Source organism: Phodopus roborovskii, unplaced genomic scaffold, assembly GCF_943737965.1.
Source record: "Phodopus roborovskii unplaced genomic scaffold, PHOROB, whole genome shotgun sequence".
NCBI classification, from domain to species: domain Eukaryota; kingdom Metazoa; phylum Chordata; class Mammalia; order Rodentia; family Cricetidae; genus Phodopus; species Phodopus roborovskii.
In genome coordinates, this window is record NW_026126541.1 from 32930390 (window position 1) to 32951695 (window position 21306).

A 21306-nucleotide genomic window follows, 5' to 3' on the forward strand; every position below is an offset into this window, starting at 1 on the left:
TACACAATAAAAAATCTCCAAATAATAGTTCAGTAAAAGGTACAGTTTGTGTGTTTGTATAGTATTATTATTATGTGGTTTTAAATTTAGGATTTATTTTAGCCTGGTTTGGTGTTGTGATAAAAATCTGAGTTTTTATAATAAAGTTGTAGAGTCAGGATAAAGTTTGGATATGTGTTACTTCCCACTAGAATCCATTCCCACTATTGTTTTTATTTTATAGAAAAAAATAAGCTTAATAAAATATATGAGATTTTAGTTTTGTGAAGAGCAGTTAACAAACACAAACTATGAATTAATTTTTAAACAAAATACTGACCTATTTAATTTTGAAGAAGTAAAAATTAGTACATAATAAGAGATTCTTCATTAAATGATACAACTGCTGTGTATTTAAGTGTATTTCTTTAGCTTCAATGTATACAATTCACTCAGATGCTTATTGTTGCAGGAGATGAAATAGCACTTCCCGTAATCCCATGGAGACTGGGTATAGTGATGCAAACCTTATGTCTCAGAAGCTGGGAGGCAGAGACAGGAGATGTCAGTGAGTTGGAGGACAGCTTGATCTACATAGTGAATTCCAGGCCAGCCAGTGTTATATATGTAGTGAGAACCTGGCTCAGAAAGCAAACAAAATTTCTTGGGAGTTAAAAATTAGTGTTTAAACATTAGTTGAGTATTTTACCTCTTGATGTATCTAAACTTAATTTTTATGTTGGTCTTTTAAATCTTCAATGAAATTATATTGTGGGAAAATTTGTCAGGTCTGTCCAAATGGCTATCAGTCATTTGTACCCCTTTGTACCCCAGTTCTCAGTACTCTAATCTGAGACATTTGAATCCTGTTCTAGAGTTTATAGTCTAAATTTATGAATAGAATAGAACTCAAAGGAAGATTGCAAATATTACAGTTTTATTCAGAAAAATTCTAATGGTTCTCTCTCTTTCTCTCTCTCTCTCTCTCTCTCTCTCTGTGAATGTTCTACCGTTTAGCCTATGCAATCCTGGACTATAGGCATTTAGAGTTGGGGTAAGAAGGAGGGAGGAAAGGGAAGGTAGGGAAAGAGAGAGAAACAGACTTCTCAACAGAAAAAAAAAATCATGTTAATGGCTATTTTCAAATCATATTTCAAGAAAATGTGAATGGAGATAGTGAAAAAAACCATTAGGAAACTTAAAATTTCTTATTTTGAACATTTTTTTTTTAGGCATGTTTGAATTAATTTCCTTTATAAGTTGTTTCACAAATTTAGGATATATAAGATAGCAGCTAGGACATTTCACTTGCTTTTTTTTTTTTTTTTTTTTAATATGGATTTAACATGCTTTACCCAAAGTCCTTATGTTTATAGAAATAGTTTTATATCTATAGTTAGATACAGGGAGAAATTAAATAGAATCTTTTACTGGTATGATGGATACCTCAAAATAATGTTCTCAATAATGCAAACACAGTATATGTTTAACCCCTTGCCACCTTGATAAAACCTCTTAAATTATTAAATCAATATACCTACACAAAACTGACATACTGTCAGGATAATGGAAACTTTAGATTTTCCAAGTCAGATGTCAGATAAATAACTTTGCCTTTATATAAAGAATTTGCCAACTTGTCCAATTCCTCTGGTTGCAAAGCTTGACCTCAGTAGCTGCTTGCGATTCAGAGAATTCTGAGGCAGTACAAGTAATGACAGTTGGATAATGGGCAGCAATTTAAGGGTGTCATGCTTCACAGAGCCAGCCCATCACAAGTAAAGCTGAGAAATGGTACCCTGTGGCCAGCCAGCCAAATTGAAACTGAAGTGGTAATTGATATCATGGGCTATCACTCTAATGGGATTGTCACCCATTGATCTGAAATATTCATTTTTTAATCATGGGCAAAGAATTGGACAACTTAAAATGACAGCGCTCTATTCTCAAGGCTTGACATCTAGGCACTGACATTGTTCTTTTCAGTTCTACAAATGTGACAGCATTTAATGCAATAGAATCAATGAATGAAGTTTACACATCAAAGGTCAAGCAAGAGGTTTCTTTTTGAGTCTTCTGTTGTATTGCACAAGCTATTGAAACAATTCAGTCAGAAATGAGTTTGTTTTGGAAAAGTCCAGAAAAATAAATAGACTGACATTATGCGATAATTTTTTCAAAGCTGAAACTACTTTAGGTCTCTAACTAGTTCTTGTTTTTTTTTTTTTTTTTTTTTTTTTTTTTTAAATAAATGCTGCCATTTCTCTCTTTTTTCTTTGTCTGATGTCTGACATCTTTGACATTGGATTTGTTTCCACTGTGGTCAGCACACTTCTTTCTTAGTTAATGAATTTTAGACAATTTTGATTTATTTTCTTTGTTTGCTTGTGTTCCCCCCCCCCCCTTGCAGGAAAGAACTCCTTTAGTTCTTCTTGAAGTTGTGACTATAGTAGTAATTTATTTTTTGAATGCTTTTTTTTGTTCCTTAACTTTATTGAGCCATAACCCATAAATAATTGTATAGATTTAAGGTATACAGTTTGCTACCCTGATCTGTGTGTGTATATGTTCTAGAGACATTGTGAAACAACCAAATACCAACCTTGTCCATCTACTTACATAGTTAACATCTTTTTCCTAGCTTATAGGGTGAGATTATTCTTGAAATTTCTATTACCCCATACCATAGCTCTAATTATAGTTGCTATGCTATAATTAGCTTTCCAGAATAAATTTCCAGAATTTATTCCTCCTGAGAAACTAGAACTGTGTACACATTGGCCACCATCTCACCTCCTTATTTTGTTTGTCATGGTAGGCCACATTGGGAGTTTGAACCTGTGCTCTTTGAATATGGGTTTATTAGTACTAAAACTATTGTTGTCTCTTTTGAAATATAAACAAAAGCTATAGTCTTTAGCAGAAAAGAAAATAGGTAATTTTTTTTTCTTTTTTTACTTTTAGGAGACTTTATTGTATGCCTGTATAGGTAGAATAGAATATCGAATTTACATTTTTGTTCTTATTTTATAATATCTTATATTTTATAATTCAAATATCTTCTGAATAGCAAATAAGGTTTTGGTCTTTTTGCTAAGCTTGGCTTGAGGAAATAGGACTTTTCATAAGGGAAATAAATGTAGGGCTGACACCCAAAAAATAAGTGTTAGTATACATTTACTACTTTTCATATATAGAAAGTGGGGCATTTATCACTTTTCTAGGATCATCACATGTACTTGTAATCAAGTTGTACATATTGCCAGACTTCCATTTTGGGAGATTTTAAGTTAGCTTTGTTTTTAATCTCTTATCTATCTAGAGATAATCAAATGTTATTCTGTCCCATTTAGCTCTGAGTGAAAATTTCTTGGATAAATGACTCAAACATGGCAAGTTGTTTTGTAAAACTGTCAGATTTTTTACTTTTCAATTACATTTAAGAAAAATTTTGAAGTAGTTAATTTTAACATCTTTTTTTACATGTGACAGTTACAATCAGATACATCTATTGATATGCATGCAAATGAAGCTTCCAATAGAGCATCTTCAAAAATATTTCAGTTTTAAAGATTATTGCATAAATTATGCAGATGCATCACTTTTGACTGCTCAGTGGAAAGAGATGTTACTATATGTTTTATACCATTTTTCATTAAACAGATTTATGTGTCTATGTCAGCAAATAGGATTGTTAACTACAGTTCACTTATAGACTGTTCTAGGGCCTGATAATAGCTTTATTCTCCAGATACAGACTATATCATGCTAAATGGATTTATTAACAGTAAGAATCCATGAATAATTATGAAAACATGAATATTAAATTTGTTGATACAATGCACTCTTCTGTGAGCTCTATAACTGGGGAGTAAATATGTGATTGGATTTATAAAATTGTACTCAGAAATGAAATGACAATGTCACTGTCATGACTTTGGCTCTTTTTAGTTTTGTTGTTCCTAAGTGGTATTTGATAAACTTTTAGAAAAGGATCATTTTTTTACTCTTAGCCAAGTCTATTAAGTAATCATCGGCGTGTCTTAAGTTCTAGGCTATAATAGTCACCTCCTCATGAATTGTGAAACTAGCCTGACAAAATATGATGTAATTTGTATGTAATTCTACATATATTCTTATGTAAGGAAGACTGGTTGTAAATGGCATAAAAGCTTTTTAAAAAGATCTTAAATTGTGTTCACTTTACTTCCATTAAGTATGCTTTTAATAAAAAATAATCTGGTGATACTATATAGAAACAGTATTTTGTGGTGATGAGGGCATTAGATTTAAGCTCTTATATATGTGTGTGTGTGTGTGTATAAAATGAAAATAGCTACTTCTCATTGTCTTGATGCCTAAATGAGTTAAAATGTTTTTAAAATGAAATATTTTTGATTGTGAGCCTAGCCTTTAATGGCTAAGTCATCTCTCCAACCCCAAAATTAAATAATTTATAAAATTCGATTAGAACGTAAAATGTTAATATCTAGTTGTCTGTAGTCCTGAATCGCCAGCTTTTTGTTGTGATGGGGAGTCTTTGTTGAGAGGTAAGGTGATAAGGTTGAAAACATGAATTTGCAGAAGACAACCCCTGGTAACCTTTATGGCTTTATGGCATAGATGACTTCAGGATATAAATAGTGTTGAGAGAGGGGCTGCTTCAATTACAGTTACTAACTAAATAAATCTTTCTACATTTGCATTTAGTAATGAAACTTAAAGTCTCATTAAGATTAAAAAAAAAGAGATAGCTTTAAAGTTGAATCCTTTGTTGACATTAGATTTTTTTATTGTATTATAGTAATTACTTTAAATTTTTGTTTTGTTCAGCATTTAACTGAAGAAAAACCCGATGGTCTTGTCAATGAAGCTACAAGGTATTCACATTCAAGACTTATATTGATTGCTAACTAGCCAGAGAGAAGAAAATAAATAACATAAAAACAAAACAATAAGGACTAAAAAATTACGAAGATAGTTAAGGCAAACTTATTTTCTTTTCCTCCCATATATTATTGCTGACTACCCATTATGGACTCATAACTAGCATTTTATTTAAACCATTTATATTGTGGGATAAAATGAGTGGTAAACACAGGATTTAGTTGATTTTATGAACTTAGAAGATTTTAACATTCAGAAGCATTTGATTCTAATGCCGCTTCTTTAGAATTGAAGAAAGTTACTTTGCTCCCTTAGAAATTGCCTCGGCCTCCCTGTTACTCAGTACAGGGGAGCAAATACTGAAATACTTTTTGACTTGGCACTTAAAACAATTTTAAGTACTTTTACGTTCTTAATTGTTTTTTTCTGTAAATGTACAAGTATTTAAATGAGTTTCCCTACCCTAAGAATATTTTCACTAATGGGATGAAGGTTTTGAAACCAAATATGCTGCTGGGCTTACCAGTGAGGCCTCCTGGGATTTGCTACAGATGATCTCAGCACAGGAAATTAGGACTGTAAACAAATGATTCCTTGTTATCTTGGAGTTTGATGATTGAATTCTTTTGTAGTCCTTCCTAAATACTGTGTTGCTATGTACTTATGATTTAAATTACAAAGAATTTAAATATGATTGTAACTTTTTCCTTCTGAAATGGTTATTTTAGAAAATATACATAAGCCAAATAGAAAATGTCAGAAAGTTGTGAAGTCCATGAAAGATTAAACAGAAAGTATCCAACTTAAAGATTGTGGTGGTTAATATTTGGAATGTGTACATTCTGTCTTTGGCCACATTAAAATACTTAAGTAGAAGTAGGATTATGATGTAGTTTTATTTTCAGTTTTGCTTGTGTTCTAATTTATATTTTAAGAACAGAATTAGAAACTGTTGTAATTTAAGAAAAGCAGCACTTGAGAGAAAGATGCCATGAGACAAGGTTCAAGCAGAGGGACTTTTATTAGGGAAAGGGATCATAAAAAGGGGAAAAGGGATGGGGGAGACTGGCCTCCGGAGTTAGGGGCAGCAGGAGAGAGGAAAGAGGGAGAGGGAGGGAAACAGCAAACAGAGAGAGCAGAGAGAGGGAGAGAGAGAGAGAGAGAGAGAGAGAGAGAGAGAGAGAGAGAGAGAGAGAGAGAGAGGAGGATGGGAGGTGAGCAGGGAACATAGGGGATGTGCACAGGTGGTCTCTTAGTGGCTGCAGCTGAGGGTGAATCCTGTCAGAACCTCAAGGACAGGCCAGTACAGATGCCTGAATATTAACAGAAACTAGTAGTATAGTGATTAGAATTTCCTATAGAATTGGGGGAAATCTGTTATATTATGTAGCATTTTATCAGTTGGATTATTTAACTGGGATTTCTGTGTATCTATTTTACAATAATAAATACATATTCAAATGGATGAAGAAGATATTTATATAAGATAGTGATAAATTTTTGAAGTATTATAAAGCAAACTTTTTAATGTTAAATAAACTTTTTCTCTGTATTTTGAAAATTATGGTCTATTTTGCTATTTTTATCAAATAGGCTGTCCTTTTTTTTAATTTAATTTATTATTTTACATGTCAATCCCGGTTCTCCCTCCCTCCCTCCCTCTCTTTCTCTTACCCTCTCTGCCCCCTCACATGCACCCTGACCACCCTCCCCTCCCATCCCCCCACCCCAATTACATATGTAGGGCAATGCCATCCAGGTGGGGTCATGTAGTTCTGGCAGGTCATTTGAAGTAGGGACTAGGACTTTTCTCCTGTCTCTAGGTTAAGGCAGTATCCCTCCATGGGGAATGTGTTTGCAAGGTCCATTTGTGCACCAGGAATACCTCCTGGTTCTATTGTCTGAGGTCCCTTAGACTGTTCAGTCCTTCTGGCTGAGACCCATATACAGGGGGCCTGAGTCAGTCCCATGCTGGATTCCCAGCTATTAGTCTGAGGGCCCGTTAGCTCCTCCTTGTTCAGGTCAGCTGTCTCTATGTGTTTCTGCAACCTGGTCTTGTCCTCTCCATCTGCATCTGGATTCTAGTTCGACTCAGTGTTTAGTTATGGGTGTTTGCTTCTGTTTCCAACAGGTATTAGGTGAGGGCTCCATGGATAAGTTAGTTGTTGATCTCATTGTCCAGGAAGGGCATTTATGGTACTTTCCACAGATGCTCAATTGTTAGGTGGCGGCAGTCTTGTAGGTCTCTAGATCTTTCTTTGGGTTCAGTTTTCTCTTCAAACCAATATTGGCTCTTTCTTTTATGTTCTCTCTCTCTCTCTCTCTCTCTCTCTCTCTCTCTCTCTCTCTCTCTCTCTCTCTCTCTCTCCTGTCTTCCTGTCTTCTATTCCTACCCTGACTCAATCTTCCTAGTTGCATGTGTTTTCCTCTCCTCCCCTTCTCTTTCTCCTACTTCTCTCTCCTTTCATTGACCCCCCCCCCCCACTTCCCCTGTGCTCTGGGGGACTTGTCCCTTCCCCCTTCTGGAGGGACTTTATAGGAATCTCTTAGAATACACCTTGTATCCTAGTTCCTCTGGTGGTGTGAATTATAGGCTGTAATCCTTTGCTCTAGGTCTAAAATCCATATATGAGCGAGTACATACTATGTTCCTCTTTTTGTGACTGGGTTACCTCATTCAGGATGGTTTCTTCAAGTGCCATCCACTTGCCTGCGAATTTCAAGATTCCATTATTTTTTTCTGCAGAGTAGTATTCCATTGTGTAGATGTGCCACATCTTCTTTATCCATTCTTCAATTGAGGGGCATCTAGGTTGCTTCCAGGTTCTTGCTATTACAAACAATGCTGTTATGAACATAGTTGAACAGATGTCTTTGTTGCATGGATGTGGATCATTTGGTTATATGCCTAAGAGCGGAATTGCTGGGTCCTGTGGTAGACTGATTTCCCATTTTCCTGAGTAGCCGCCATACTGATCTCCAAAATGGCTGTACGAATTTGCACTCCCACCAGCAGTGGAGGAGTGTTCCACTTTCTCCACATCCTCTCCAGCATGAGTTGGCATTGCTGTTTCTAATTTTAGCCATTCTGGCAGGAGTAAGATGGTATCTCAAAGTTGTTTTGATTTGCATTTCCCTGATAGCTAAGGATGTTGAGCATTTTCTTAAGTGTCTTTCAGCCTTTTTGATTTCCTCCATTGAGAATTCTTTCTTCAGTTCTGTACCCCATTTTCTAATAGGGTTATTTGGTGTTTTGTTGACTAGTTTCTTGAGTTCTTTGTATATTTTGGAGATCAGCCCTTTGTCAGATATAGCATTGGTGAAAATTTTTTCCCGGTCTGTGGGCTGCCGTTTGGTCTTGTCCACTGTGTCCTTTGCCTTAAAGAAGCTTCTAAGTTTGAAGAGGTCCCATTTATTAATTTTTGCTGTCAGTGTCTGTGCCCCTGGAGTTATGTTCAGGAAGTGATTTCCTATACCAATTTGTTCAAGGGTACCTCCTACTTTCTCTTCTAAGAGGTTCAGTGTGGTTGGATTGATGTTGAGGTCTTTGATCCATTTGGACTTGAGTTTTGTGCATGGTGACAGACATGGGTCTATCTGCAATCTTCTACACACCATCATCCAATTGTGCCAGCACCATTTGTTGAAGATGCTGTCCTCGCCCCATTGTATTCTTTTAGCTGCTTTGTCGAAAATCAGGTGTTCATAGGTGTGTGGGTTAATATCAGGATTTTCAATTTGATTCCATTGGTCTACCTGTCTATTTTTGTGCCAACAGTAGGCTGTTTTCAGAACTAAATAGGCTATCCTTATTCTCATTGTAATGGATAACTGAATTTGTGCTTTTCTTTAATGTATACATGAACACGCACACACCATGAATTAAAAATTATTCTCTGATTAAAAACTCTGGAGATTTATCTTCATAGAATCATTAACAGATACTTTTTGGATGAGCTTACATGAAATTCTTCTGTAGAATGAGATTGGGAGCATACTGAAGCCAAGCTAATTCTTAATTGAAATGTTGACTTAAATTTTTCTTCTGACACTTATTCTTTGCTGTTTTAGGCAAGTTGCTTTGGCAGACATGATTCTTATCAATAAAACAGACTTGGTTTCTGAAGAGGAGCTAAACAAATTAGCTACAACTATCAGGTACAGTAGACAGCACTTAACTATTGCATTTTAAAGAGCCAGAAGAAAGAATGTTGGAGGAGATAGATATGTTTACCTAAGTGAGACAGTTTGTATATGTATTGAGATGTCACATGGCACCCTCTTTATGTACAGTTTTTAAATGTCAATTTAAAAAATAAACCTAAATTTGTTTTTAAAGAACAATGAAAATTATGTTAAATGTGTTCAAACCTAAATTTTAATATGTAAAATATTTTTGCCATGACTACTGTTCTAAAGGAACGTAAGATTCATGATTGACTTGCTTTAAAGGTCATTAAGGAATCACATATATTGTTCTTGACTAATCGTTAAGTAAATAGAAATAGTTCACCAGTGCTTGCAAAACAAAATTTGGAATTTTTAGGCTGATTTTCTAGGTCCATCAACTCCCTTTATAAGTTTTTATTTCCTGTCTGTTCTTTGACTGTTTCCTAAGGTCAAGCCTCCTTAACTCCCTAAGACAGCTAATTCACTTTTTCATGTATATATCTTACCAGGTCCCACCTACTCACAATATTTTCTTACTTGCCAGTTTCTGAGTATATCCTCTCCTTTATAATATGTAATATTGTATATTTTCATCTGGTGAGCTTGATTTTAATGGTTTCCTTGTCAGCTCTGCTTTGTCATCCAGCTTGCTTTATGTCTGTATTGCCTATGTGCATGACTAATCAAAATAGAATAGTATGAATGATACTGTTATAAATAAATAATATAACAGTCATTTTGCTGGCTGGTTTGGAGAGTTCCATTCCCTTTGAAACCAAAGGTGGATTTTTCAGATGAGGGTAAAGTCCAGGGACTGTGTCTTAAATTATTTTCTAAGACCTAAATTAGACACTCCCATGTATTTCAATAACTTTCCTTATTGGTCACTCTTAGTGATTATAGAGTTTTTTAGAACAGGTTGGCCTTACCATATCTGATCAAATTTCTGTTGACCTTACGTGTTGACTGTAGTACCACTAGTTTATATAGTATATACTATAAAACTGAATAAAAAAATACATAACTCATTAAAGGTTTATTTGTAGTGATTATGATTACAAGAGAAAGAAATTCATACTTTTTCCTCTATATAATAATATCTTCAGGTCTTACTATAAAAAATAATGTCTCCTGTAGAAGGCAGATAATATTGCATAGTGTTTAAGAATATGGAGTTGAAGTCTGCAATCCTTGATCTGTTTCTCACTGTTTTATTTAAGCTTCTTAAACACCATCTTCAAAACAAGAATAAAACCTATCTTACAAGTTTGCTTTAAGTAGTACATGAGCCCTGGGGAATTGCTAGTGAGCCATGCCCAGTGCCTGACACTTAGTGAGTGCTTCCTGAGCAGTTATTACAGCGGAGAGTTGCAGAGAGAAGATTAAGACTCTTGTTCAGTCGTCCAAAAGTGAGACCTCAGAATCCTTGCACACAGGAAGGCTTATCCATGAGACCATATCCAACAAGCAGCACATATTTTGGCTATGTATCTGTAAAGAAAAGAGAATTAATGTTATAAAAATACATGGTTGTTCACAGTATTTAAAGGAATTAAAGTATATTTTATGGCATCCAAAGGGAACCTTTTTCTTTTATTTTGGTGTTTTGCATTCACCATTTCTACAATGTGTATATATTAAAACTGGCTATCATGCAAAAGTTTTGAGTATACAAAGCATTAGGAATCCCTGCTACTTACGAATCATTCTTTTCCTTCCTTTTCTTTTTTAATAAGAACTCTACCACTGAGCCACATCCTTACCCATTTCCTAAAGTAAAGAACCTTTTGTAACTCACAGTCATACATATCCTCCAGTTGTGTGGTAGGCTTTGAGCAACAAGTTTTCTTAACTGCACAACTAGATTGTGCCAGATATGTGGTTTGAAGGGAAAGAATTCTAAGCCTTTAAAAAAACTGCAAGTTTGTTTTCCATTTTCAATTTTTACTAGTTCTGGTTACACTGTGTCTGTTTACTTTGTTTTAGGAATAATTGATTTTGTATGCTTTTTTAAAAAGTTACCATTTACTTTTTAACCCCTTTTGTTTTTTATTTCAGGTCAATAAATGGACTGGGAAAAATTTTAGAAACTCAAAGATCAAGGTACTTTTTAAAGTTATTACTGGGATTGGAGGTTATGTGTCAGTTGGGAGATTGTTGCCTAACATGAATAAGGCCCTGGAGTTGACCACAATACTGCAATAAACTGTGCATAGTTCATGTGCCTGTAATCTCAGCATTTTGGATGTATAGACCAGAAGTTAGAAGTTCAAGGTGGGAAGAGGGAGGAAGAAAAAAAAACCTGTTACTACTACCAACAACAAATAATTTACCCTTTAGTTATTAAAAATTGATAAGTAACTTAATTATGATATAATAAAGACATAAATGCATTAAGGTAACACCTAAATATTATCTTAATGCTGTTTACAAATTAATTTGCCATATTTAGTTAGTACCTTTGCTAAGAACTACAGAGCTATGATAAATAAATCTGGAAAGGCTATTCCGGAATCTTAATTTAAGACCTTTAAATGAGTTTTTAGTACTTTAAAGCCTTAATGTTGCAAATAAACTTCAATAAGAGTACATAGTTTTTTTTATGTTTTAAGTTTTTAATGCATTCCTTTATTTACATCTTCTATAGCTTCTTGTAGTTCTGTTCATAAAGATATACATAATCTTCTGAAATAATTGTACTCCTTTAAAAAAAATCTCTGAACTGTATTTTTGTAGATTGAATTGTCTTTCTTTGAATGCTGTTGTGATTTCAGGAAGGGTATTTTGTTAAGATCATGTTGGGGACAAGAATGACTTAGTAGACCCCTCTGAGCCTTATAGCTGGCAACCTAGTGCCACCCAGCCTCTAACTGAGTGTTCCATTGTCAAATGCAGAAGCCTTAGCTGAGTGGCTTGCTGCAGTAGCGAAGCTTAGAGGTGTTGACAGAATTCAGAAGTGTGAGGCAGTAATAGCAGCAGCTGCTCTGAGTGTGTGTGCAGCTGGAGAATGAATTTGGTATGCATTTTCAGGGGCCACAGATGCTTTTGCTGTGTTCCTGCTACAGGCACTGTGCTGTAGAAACAAGATAATCTAACACATAATCTGAGCCATTCCTCACTATGTCTTCTTCCTATCAGTCTATATTTGGTTTCTCCTTGATTTTCTTCATTTTATAATGGACAGGCATCTCCATAACACTTCAGTTTGCTTTTAAGAATCATACCTATCAGTGGGTATGTTTCTGTAGTGACAGCATGTATTCAGTTCATATTTTCTTTATTTCTACTTTGAAATTGTCCATGTTCTAAATAAAGTTCCCTCTTGATTAGCTTATTATGTAATGGTTTCATTTGTTGTGTATTTTAACATTTGCTCTCTTACAAGACTATTAATCATGCAGTGTTTGCTACTTAAGAATGAGGGTGCAAGTGAAGAAAATCTTCATCTCCTCATTCTTCATTATCTGCTGGTGGAAGTGGATCTGTGACTCGGAAATAGCATGTCCTTGCTGGGAACACTGGTCTTAAGTTAGAGACCTTTTCCATAAAGATCAGCTATAAGTAGGAGTCTTACTATTGGGTCATGAATCTTACATTATTCTCCCAAATTCCCTGAGATATATGGCAACTTGGGCTTCCCAGTTTAGATCATAGATTTAATTCTTAGCAAAATAATTAGTCATTAATTTTAGCATTTTAATCCCATTAGTATTTTGAGTTGACAGAAGCTGGAAAAAAATGAAAGAACTGTAAGCATGCATAAGCAAAGGCTCACCTTGACCTTGTAAAATGGGATAAGAATTATGTGTGGTGTTGTCTTACTGGCAAGGTTTAAGTGAATTGGCAGGCAAATACAAGTTCTAAAGGACTGCATAGACTTCTGAAGTAGGAGGGGATGTTAGAAGGCATGCATTCTTATCTTTTCTGGACTTTTACAATTTTAGAGATCCACATGAATTGAATAGAGGAAAATCAAAATGCAGCGGGTCAATAAGTTAACCATTTCAATTTTCCATTGGTTGTAAGCATTGCAGGGTGGGTTCAGGAATTAAACAACCACGTAAAACAAAAGTACTTTTTTTTTTAGTTTTCATTGTGTTGCTTTATTCAGTTTGCTCCAAGGACCAAGAATGCCATGACACATAGGATTTTTCTCCTGTTGGCAGCAAGGAGTTACTGAAAGATTTAAAAGCAGTGAGACACTTGAGGGAGTGGACTCACTGTGGTCTAATCACTGACGTTTAGGGCATATGAGAAGGTTGGAAAGGGTAATGAGAACATTTGGACATTTAGTACTAGGGTTTAGCACCAAGCTTGTGGAAATAACAGCAATTGTGTAGACCTGGTGATCCCTCTGGAGAGACTCACTGAATTTGAAAAGATGGTTATTAGGCAATCTCCCTAAAGTTGTAGCTGTAGGCTGTTTAAGACTGGGAGAATGAACTTTTGAAGATTTTTTTTCCTTTGATTTGTTTTCCTATTTAATTTAAAATAATGGTCTTTTGATCTTATAGTTTGAATGTCTTAGAAAAATATCTGTTATTTTATTTCAGAAGGGAGAAATTAAATGAACACATTCAATGCCGTGGAAATTTTTTCTAGACATGTTTTAAATGAGTACAGACTTTGTTCTCCAAAGCAGTATTGGTTTGGGGTAAAAGTCATAAAAAAACTTCCACGTGGGAGTATGCCTTATCCTCTTATACTGACCACTGAGACTTTGGCAAGTGATCGATTCCTTGTGGTTATTCTGTTGTTGGTCTTTTCATTCTTAGAGGTGCCTAAAGGACATGGTATCAAGCAGAGTTATCTCTAAATGACAGTGTTCTCAAGGACACAGTCACCGTGGGGCAGTGGTGTGTTTTGAAGGGCGTTTTTTTAACACAGAACTGAGTATTCACAGAATTGGTAACACAGACTTTTCTTTAAACTGCCGAAGTGAAGAGGATAAACTTGTGTGGTTTCAATCTGTCTTTATAAATATCTGTTTAACTGTTAAGATGGAAAAGGAAGTATGCTTAATGCTTGGATTTTTATCACTTAGTGTAAATGTTCGGATTCCCAGAACATTTGCCTCATCATTTCCCTGGCTCAGAACATCTAGCCTGTCCAATATTTGAAGTCTTTATATAGTATATTAACATGGTGGTATTTGTTGTTTAATAAGATGGGAATTTGTCTGTCTATGCCAAGATGAGCATTCATAATCTCATAGAATGCTGTTCTGAGTGTATTGCTGCTTGCTGCAAGCAAACAAGGCAGGCACAGCTGGTCATTTCTGAACTAAAGGAGATTATTTTATCTTACATCTGTGTTCTTAATCAGATATTTTGAATGTGACAAATGAACTTTGTTTTTCTTCTTAAAAAAATATTCAGAAATGTCTGGCAAGCTGCTTGGGTCTAGTATTGGATTAAATTGTACTTTTGATTGTAGTTTTGTTTTCTTTTAAATATTCCCATTAGTTTAATTATGAAGTCATCATTTTCTGCTCTTTCATGGACTTATGTTAAAACTGGAAATCAGTCATCCATTTTTGTAAATTTACCTCTGTATTTAAACCAAACTAAGTGCTGGTTGAGGTAGATTTTTAGTTATTTGAATTGCTGCATTCCTGATAAGGTTCAGGCGTCACTAATGTTCAGAGAAAGAGTTTGTTGTGACAGCATTGTGAACCGGGAAGCTTTATCCTCTTGTGCCCTCATTCTGAACAAGTAAAATCAAAGGTGTGGCTCCAGGGGGAGCTAGTATTAATTCACACCCTGGTGGTTTGACTCGTTTTGGTTTTATTTATATCTTTTTTTATTTTTTGGTATTTGGGATTGATTGGTATTAGTATTCCAGAGCCTTACACATGCTGTGTCCAGGTGCTGTACTTCCAGCCCCAGAGCCTGAGTTCTAATGTCTCCCCTTCCTCAGCCAACGCCCCTCCCCAGGGTACCCCCCAACTGCCTTTGCCTCCCAAGTGCTGGGATAAAAGGTGTGCACCATCATGCTCAGCTTTAGAGTCCTAGTATTTTTTTTATAATTTATTTTTTATTTTATGTACATTAGTGTTTTCTCTGCACGTCTGTCTGTCTGAGGGTATTGGATGCCCTGGAACAGGAGTTATAGACAGTTGTGAGCTGCCATGTGGGTGCTGAGAATTGAACCCAGGTCCTCTGGAAAAGCAGCCAGTATGCTCTTAACAGCTGAGCCTAGTATTTCTATATTATTTCTCTCCAGTCCTACTATTTTTATATTACCTATTTTATCAGAGAAGATATGAAAGAATTAGGAAAATCCCAAAGGCATTTGGAATGTGTGTAAACTACTGTCCATTTGTTACTTTTATTTCACATTTGGGGTAATAGCTGTTTAGGAAAGGTTATTTAGATAATTTTTTACTCTGAAAATATTTTAAAGCATATAGAATTATAATTAAAGGACAATCAGAAGTGGAAAGGAAACTTTTGAAGCAGTAACAAGTGATTGTGTGTGTGTGTGTGTGTGTGTGTGTGTGTGTGTGTGTGTGTGTGTGTACACACATACGCCTGAGCCTGATCTTTACCATTTATCTACTTTTAGGAATTTTAGGTAGAATTCTCTTACAGTATTTCTTGTTTTCTTGCCTGTCATTTAATGTATCTCCCTAAATATAATATGCTAGTTTTTAAAATGACTTATGTCTAATACTCAGGGAGCTCAGAAATGTGCATCAGATCTCCCAAAACGAGTTCCAGGCAGCTGTGAGCCACACAGGTGCTGAGAACCAAACCCAGGTCCTCCCTCTCTCTCTCTCTCTCTCTCTCTTTCTCTCCAGCTCTAAGACTGATTAATCTCTATACTTACATATCTTTTTTTTTGTTGTTGTAGGCTGTTTTTGTTGTTTGTTTTTTCGAGACAGTGTCTCTCTAGCTTTGGAGACTGTTCTGGAACTAGCTCTTGTAGACCAGCCTGGTCTTGAACTCACAGGAGGCCTGCCTCTGCCTCCTGAGTACTGGGACTAAAGGAGTGCGCTACCACCATCTGGCCTTGATAAAAGATCTTTAGAAAATTTTCTTTTTGAATGTAGGATCACCTGGTATTCTGTTTCAGGCGGTCTGGCTTGATCGAACCACATTAGTCTGGAAGGAATCCATATCTTTTCATTTTCTGTGGAAACAAAAATAGAAATCCTTTTCCCCAGTAACTTGTTCTTGAACTTAAATTTTGGAGTCAAAGCATTTTTTTTTTAATTTAATTTATTATTTTACATGTCGATCCCAGTTCCCTCTCCCTCCCTCCCTTCCTCCTTCCCTCTCTTTTACCCTCTCTGCCCTCTCACATGCACTCTAACCACCCTCCCCTCCCATCCCTCCACCCCAATTCCATATGTAGCTGGACAAAGCAGCCTTACAGACTACAGCCAGGATTTCTGAATCTTCTTCGAATCCCCCATGACAGCGCCCCTTACCAGCAGGAAGTAGTTTGGAAAGAACTACGCCCAAATTCCCAAATATTGTCTATAAATGTTTGTTTTCATTTAAATGGACTTTGTTATATAAAATAAATTAAAAAAAAAAGATGGTGATTAAGAGAGAAATAGAGTAGCTGTGCATGGTGGCACATGCCTTTAATACCAGCATACTGGAAGCAGAGGCAGGCAGATATCTGTGATTTTAAGGCCAGCTTAATCTGCAGACTGACTTCAAGTACAGCCAAAGATATACCTGTCTCAAAAATAAATAAGTAAATAAATAAATAAATGAAATAATAAAAAGGGACAAATAAAGGTGGAAAATACAAAAAAAAAAAAAAAAAGAAAAAGAAAATTTTCTTTTTGAGACAGGGTCTCATATAGCCCAGACTGGCCTTGAACTCACTAAGTAGCCAAGGATGTCCTTGAGCTAAATTCTGAAGGTTGTTCTTGTCCTAAATGCTGAAATTGGCTACTGTGCCCAATTTGAAATTTTATTCTTGATCAATTGGATATATTTCACAGAATTTTCAACAGTTTAAATGTATTTTCTTCCTTTTAGAGTTCATCTCTCAAATATATTAGATCTTCATGCCTATGATATTCTCTCTGGAATAAGGTATGCTTTTTTTTTTTTTAATATTTTGGTCATTTTGTTTATGTAATGTGTTTCATTCCTTTTTCCCATTATTTAAGATGCCATTTCTTTGACATATAGGTTTGTTTTGTTTTCTGAATAAAAAGAAAATCTTGGCCTTTAAACTTGTGATCCTCTGCCTCAGCCTCCCAAGTGCTGAGATTAAAGTACTCAGCTTACAGGATCATTTTAATTATGATCATGAAAGCTATATCTATAGAAATTATAATGTAAATGATACTTAAGCCTCGGAACTCACCAATATTTGTGTACCAACCATTGCAACACTCTTTAAAAAAAAAAAAAAAAAAAAAAAAAACTCATGAAATACATAGAAAAATCTAAATGGGTACTCTCACAGACCACTCCCTTCCCCTTAGTTAGTAGATCAGTTTTCTGTCTCGTTTTTTGGAAGGATCTTTATAATAAAGAGAGGAAGAAATTTATTCTTGGACATCAGTGTTTTGTTGTTGTTTTGTTTTGAGACAGGATCTTGCTATGTAGCTTTGGCTGGCCTGGAACTTGCTCTATTGACCAGCTGACCCAAACTCACATAGACCTGCCTGCCTCTGCCTCTGGAGTACTAGAATTAAACATGTGTGCCGATGGGTCTGACTCAGTTGTTTATTTATTTCTCTAATTGTACTAAGAGTATATAACATAAGCTCTTTCATAATATATTTTTGTTACAATACAGAATTGTTAACTTTAGGCATGATGATAATGATGTATAACACAGACTTGTAAAATTCATTGAATGGAAGGGCCTTATCTTTCTCTCCTGGAAACCAATATATTCAAGTGCCTGCTTCTGTGGGCCGAGGTTATTTCCACATCTTAGCTATTGTAAATAATGCTTATAGTATTTTTTAAGTTTCATATGAGTCTATTTAATATCAGAGATATTTACTTCTGAATATTTTTAATGAGTAAGGCTGTTATTTTTATGAGTAGGTATAGTGAGTGCTTCTGTACAAGCTACAAGTAGGCACCCAGTCCCCCATGTCTTTAGTATTGCTCACTCTTTAAAATGGCTAAAATAACCCATGAGGATATGACATGATGTTTTATTGAACCTCTTTATCTTACAGAGAATTAAATTCCCATTTATTGTGGTTTTTTTTAATGGAGCTACTTTATTTAGTGCCTAGAAGTATGGAATATGCAAGGCAGCTATTTCCTCATCATTTTACATTGAAATCCAGCGAGTTAGATTTGTTACCTTACAACTCAAGGGCTACAGCTAGCCATTCTAGCTAGTTAAGTCTTTAGTAAAGAGCTACTTTTCACCCATTGCTTCTGGTGCTGGAGTTTCAGTGTAACCCAGCAACAAGTTAAAATGACCATTGCTGGAGCACCTGGGTAAAAATATGCATTCCCTTTTCTTGGTCTGGGCAGTACGAAGATAGGAGTGATGGTATATGTGAGTCACTATGAGTATGTAGTCATTTAAGCATTCCTGTGTATATGGTATGGCCAGAGCACCTGATTGTTTCTTTCCACAGTGTGAAGTTTTCCTGCCGTACATTTTTGAGTACTCAAGAGTTTTATACTGAACGATGGTTGCATATGGAATATGCAACTCATTAGGTTGTTTTTCACACAAAAGATTCTGATTAAAAAGTTTCAGATTTTATTACCTTATGCTTGTCCACTAAAGTACAGTTTCTTTTCTTGTTAATATACAACTAAATTAAGGGCATACAATTCCTGAGACTTACCAGGAACTAACCCTTAAAGTTCCTTGTTAATTTCTTGGATTTTTTCTTGAATGTGAAGTTGTATGTACTCACTGTCTGAGTGTATGTACACACTGAAACATGATTTTCCAACAGTTTTCTAATCTCCTTGTACTTTTGATTAAGAGCAGTTATAATGTTTTAGCAGCACTTAAAGGAGTGCGAATGTAACGTTGTCCCCCAGTAGTAGATGAGGCCATTGCTTGGCTTTCTTTTTGCTTAGCTGTTAGCAACCAGCTGGGAAGGATTTAATTTGACACTTTCTCTCTAAGACCCCCAGAGTGAGTCATTCCTTCCACAATAGTTCCTACAGCCTAAATGTGCTGTTACTAATTTACCCTTCACTGTGCTTGGAGACTCAACATCTGCAAGGGTTTAAGTCCCCCCCCCCCCCAGTCACCATCACTGTCTAAGTGTGTGCTCCAGTTGTTATGGTAGTAATCTCTTCTGCATATTGATCTCCTGGCTCTTCTCATAACAGAACAATGCATTCTTAAGATTATTCTAAGTTCATTTTCTTTCATCTTCTCTCCCTCTCCCCCTCCCCCTCCTCTTTCCTCTCTCCCTCTTCCTTTTGAGACTTCACTGTGTAGCTCTGGCTGTCCTGGAACTCCCTACATGGACCAGGTTGTCTTCGAACTCAAATAGATCCTCTTACCTCTGCCTCCTTCCTGTATGCTTGTATCACTATGCCTGGCTTCATTTTTTCTTAACTAGTAACTGACTATATAGGAAATTTGTACTTGGATTCTGTTTGTCCTTTAATAATAGATATGTGCATTCAATGGAAACCCCTTAATATAGGAAAATTTGCATTTCTAACTTTTTAAAGATACGAGTGTATTTTCATATTAGGAAGCATGAAAAGTAAGAAATGTGGAACATTACAGAATGACCATCTGTATGTTTCTAAGCCTATTAAAATTATTGTATTAACCTACTGAATTAAAAAAACTGACATTTAACGATAGAATGTTGTTAAAACATTAGTTTTTCTCTTCATTGTATGGTACTTATGTGTGTGCATTTTTTATTTCTTAGATCTGTCAGCTTTTCTCTACATATATTTTAGATCTCTCAATTGTTCTATAAAAATATTGCATGTATGTATAAATTTAGAACTTATGCACAGTAGGTAAATTAGAACTTTCTGGTAGATTCAGTTATGAAATGTTTGTTTCTTAATTGGCCTGTGTTTCTGGGTAATGAGTAATATTAAATTAGAAGTATACTGATCTTTGCATCCTGTGATTGGTTGTTCTTAGTTTACAGAAAAAGCTTCAGCATGTACCAACAGCACCCCACCTTGATCAGGTAAAAATAAAATTTTATAAAATTTTCAAGTATCTCTTTCAACTAAGTTGGTTCTACTTAGATTACTTTTTATTAGATCTCTTCCTAACATGTTATTTATAGATTATATTTGCAATTTTAGGAGTTGTATGTCTTTGAGTGTGTGCAATCTAGTTTAGCAGGAAATTTTTTCACATGTTAAGAAGAATTCAAAGCTTCTATATTTCCTGCTATTTTAGAAAATCCTGTGTTCAAGCTTATTTTGATGAGAAAATCTACCTAAATGAGCCCAGAGGTTCTATCTGCTTTCTGCTTAAGCTAAATTTAACTGACTGATTAGGGGGAAATAAAGGATGGCTTATTTAAATAAACCCTGACCTTGAGTTTTACCTTCGGTAGCACTATAAATTTGAACTCTAGTTTTTGTGATTCTCTAGGATGATATTTAAGATGCTGGGAACAAAGTAAATATGTTCTCTCAAAACAATGTTTCTCCTAAGCAAGTCCTAGAAGGTAGAACTTTAGTGAAGCTCCTTGATTTCATTTAATCAGTAAGAGGATTAAATGTGAGTGAACTGTGTGCCTGGCCCTTCTGTCTGGAAGCTGTAACTGAGTTTCCAAGTCTTTACCGCTTGTAATGGGCAAGAGAACAACAGTCACTTGTACATTGTCTTCATTTTGTCTCATGTTCACAGAGGGCTGTACCACCATGTGCATGGCATACTTCTCAAAGAATATAACATTCATTACCTCTAAAATGAGTAAGTGAGACAAATAGTAAATCTTTGGCAGTGGAATTTTAAGGGAAATCAAGTGTATATGGCATTTAGTATCAGTCCTGGGATGAAGTTTCAGCACATTCTTACTGAGCTGGGTTCGAGATATCACATTAGGAATCTGGGATTAAAAGATAAAGAAAATGGAGATGGCCAGTATCCACATTCATGATGTCCTGAATGCAGCCCATCGTGGTATTTATAAGATTGTGCAGTGTGATTTGAAACACTTCCCCCTTGCTTTACTCTTGCATTGCTACAGAGTCTTTAAAAACAATTGTTCATTACATAGTATAGGATTTGGTATGTAATAGCATCTCAGTGAATATTTGTCAAAGAACGAAGATTCTCAAACAGTGGTGTAATTCAGAATCACTTTTGGAGCAT

General features: G+C 35.4%; 1 protein-coding gene across 2 annotated transcripts in view; it reads left to right on the forward strand.

The window, feature by feature from the left end:
• LOC127233304 (COBW domain-containing protein 1) overlaps positions 1-21306 on the forward strand; it is a 45128-nt gene that overhangs the window by 14718 nt on the left and 9104 nt on the right. For both annotated transcript variants that reach the window (XM_051199728.1, XM_051199729.1), the window contains exons 7-11: positions 4813-4859; positions 8938-9024; positions 11095-11139; positions 17037-17093; positions 20116-20164. In XM_051199728.1, coding sequence (XP_051055685.1) covers positions 4813-4859; positions 8938-9024; positions 11095-11139; positions 17037-17093; positions 20116-20164 — 285 coding nt within the window. The remainder of the gene's footprint in view (positions 1-4812; positions 4860-8937; positions 9025-11094; positions 11140-17036; positions 17094-20115; positions 20165-21306) is intronic.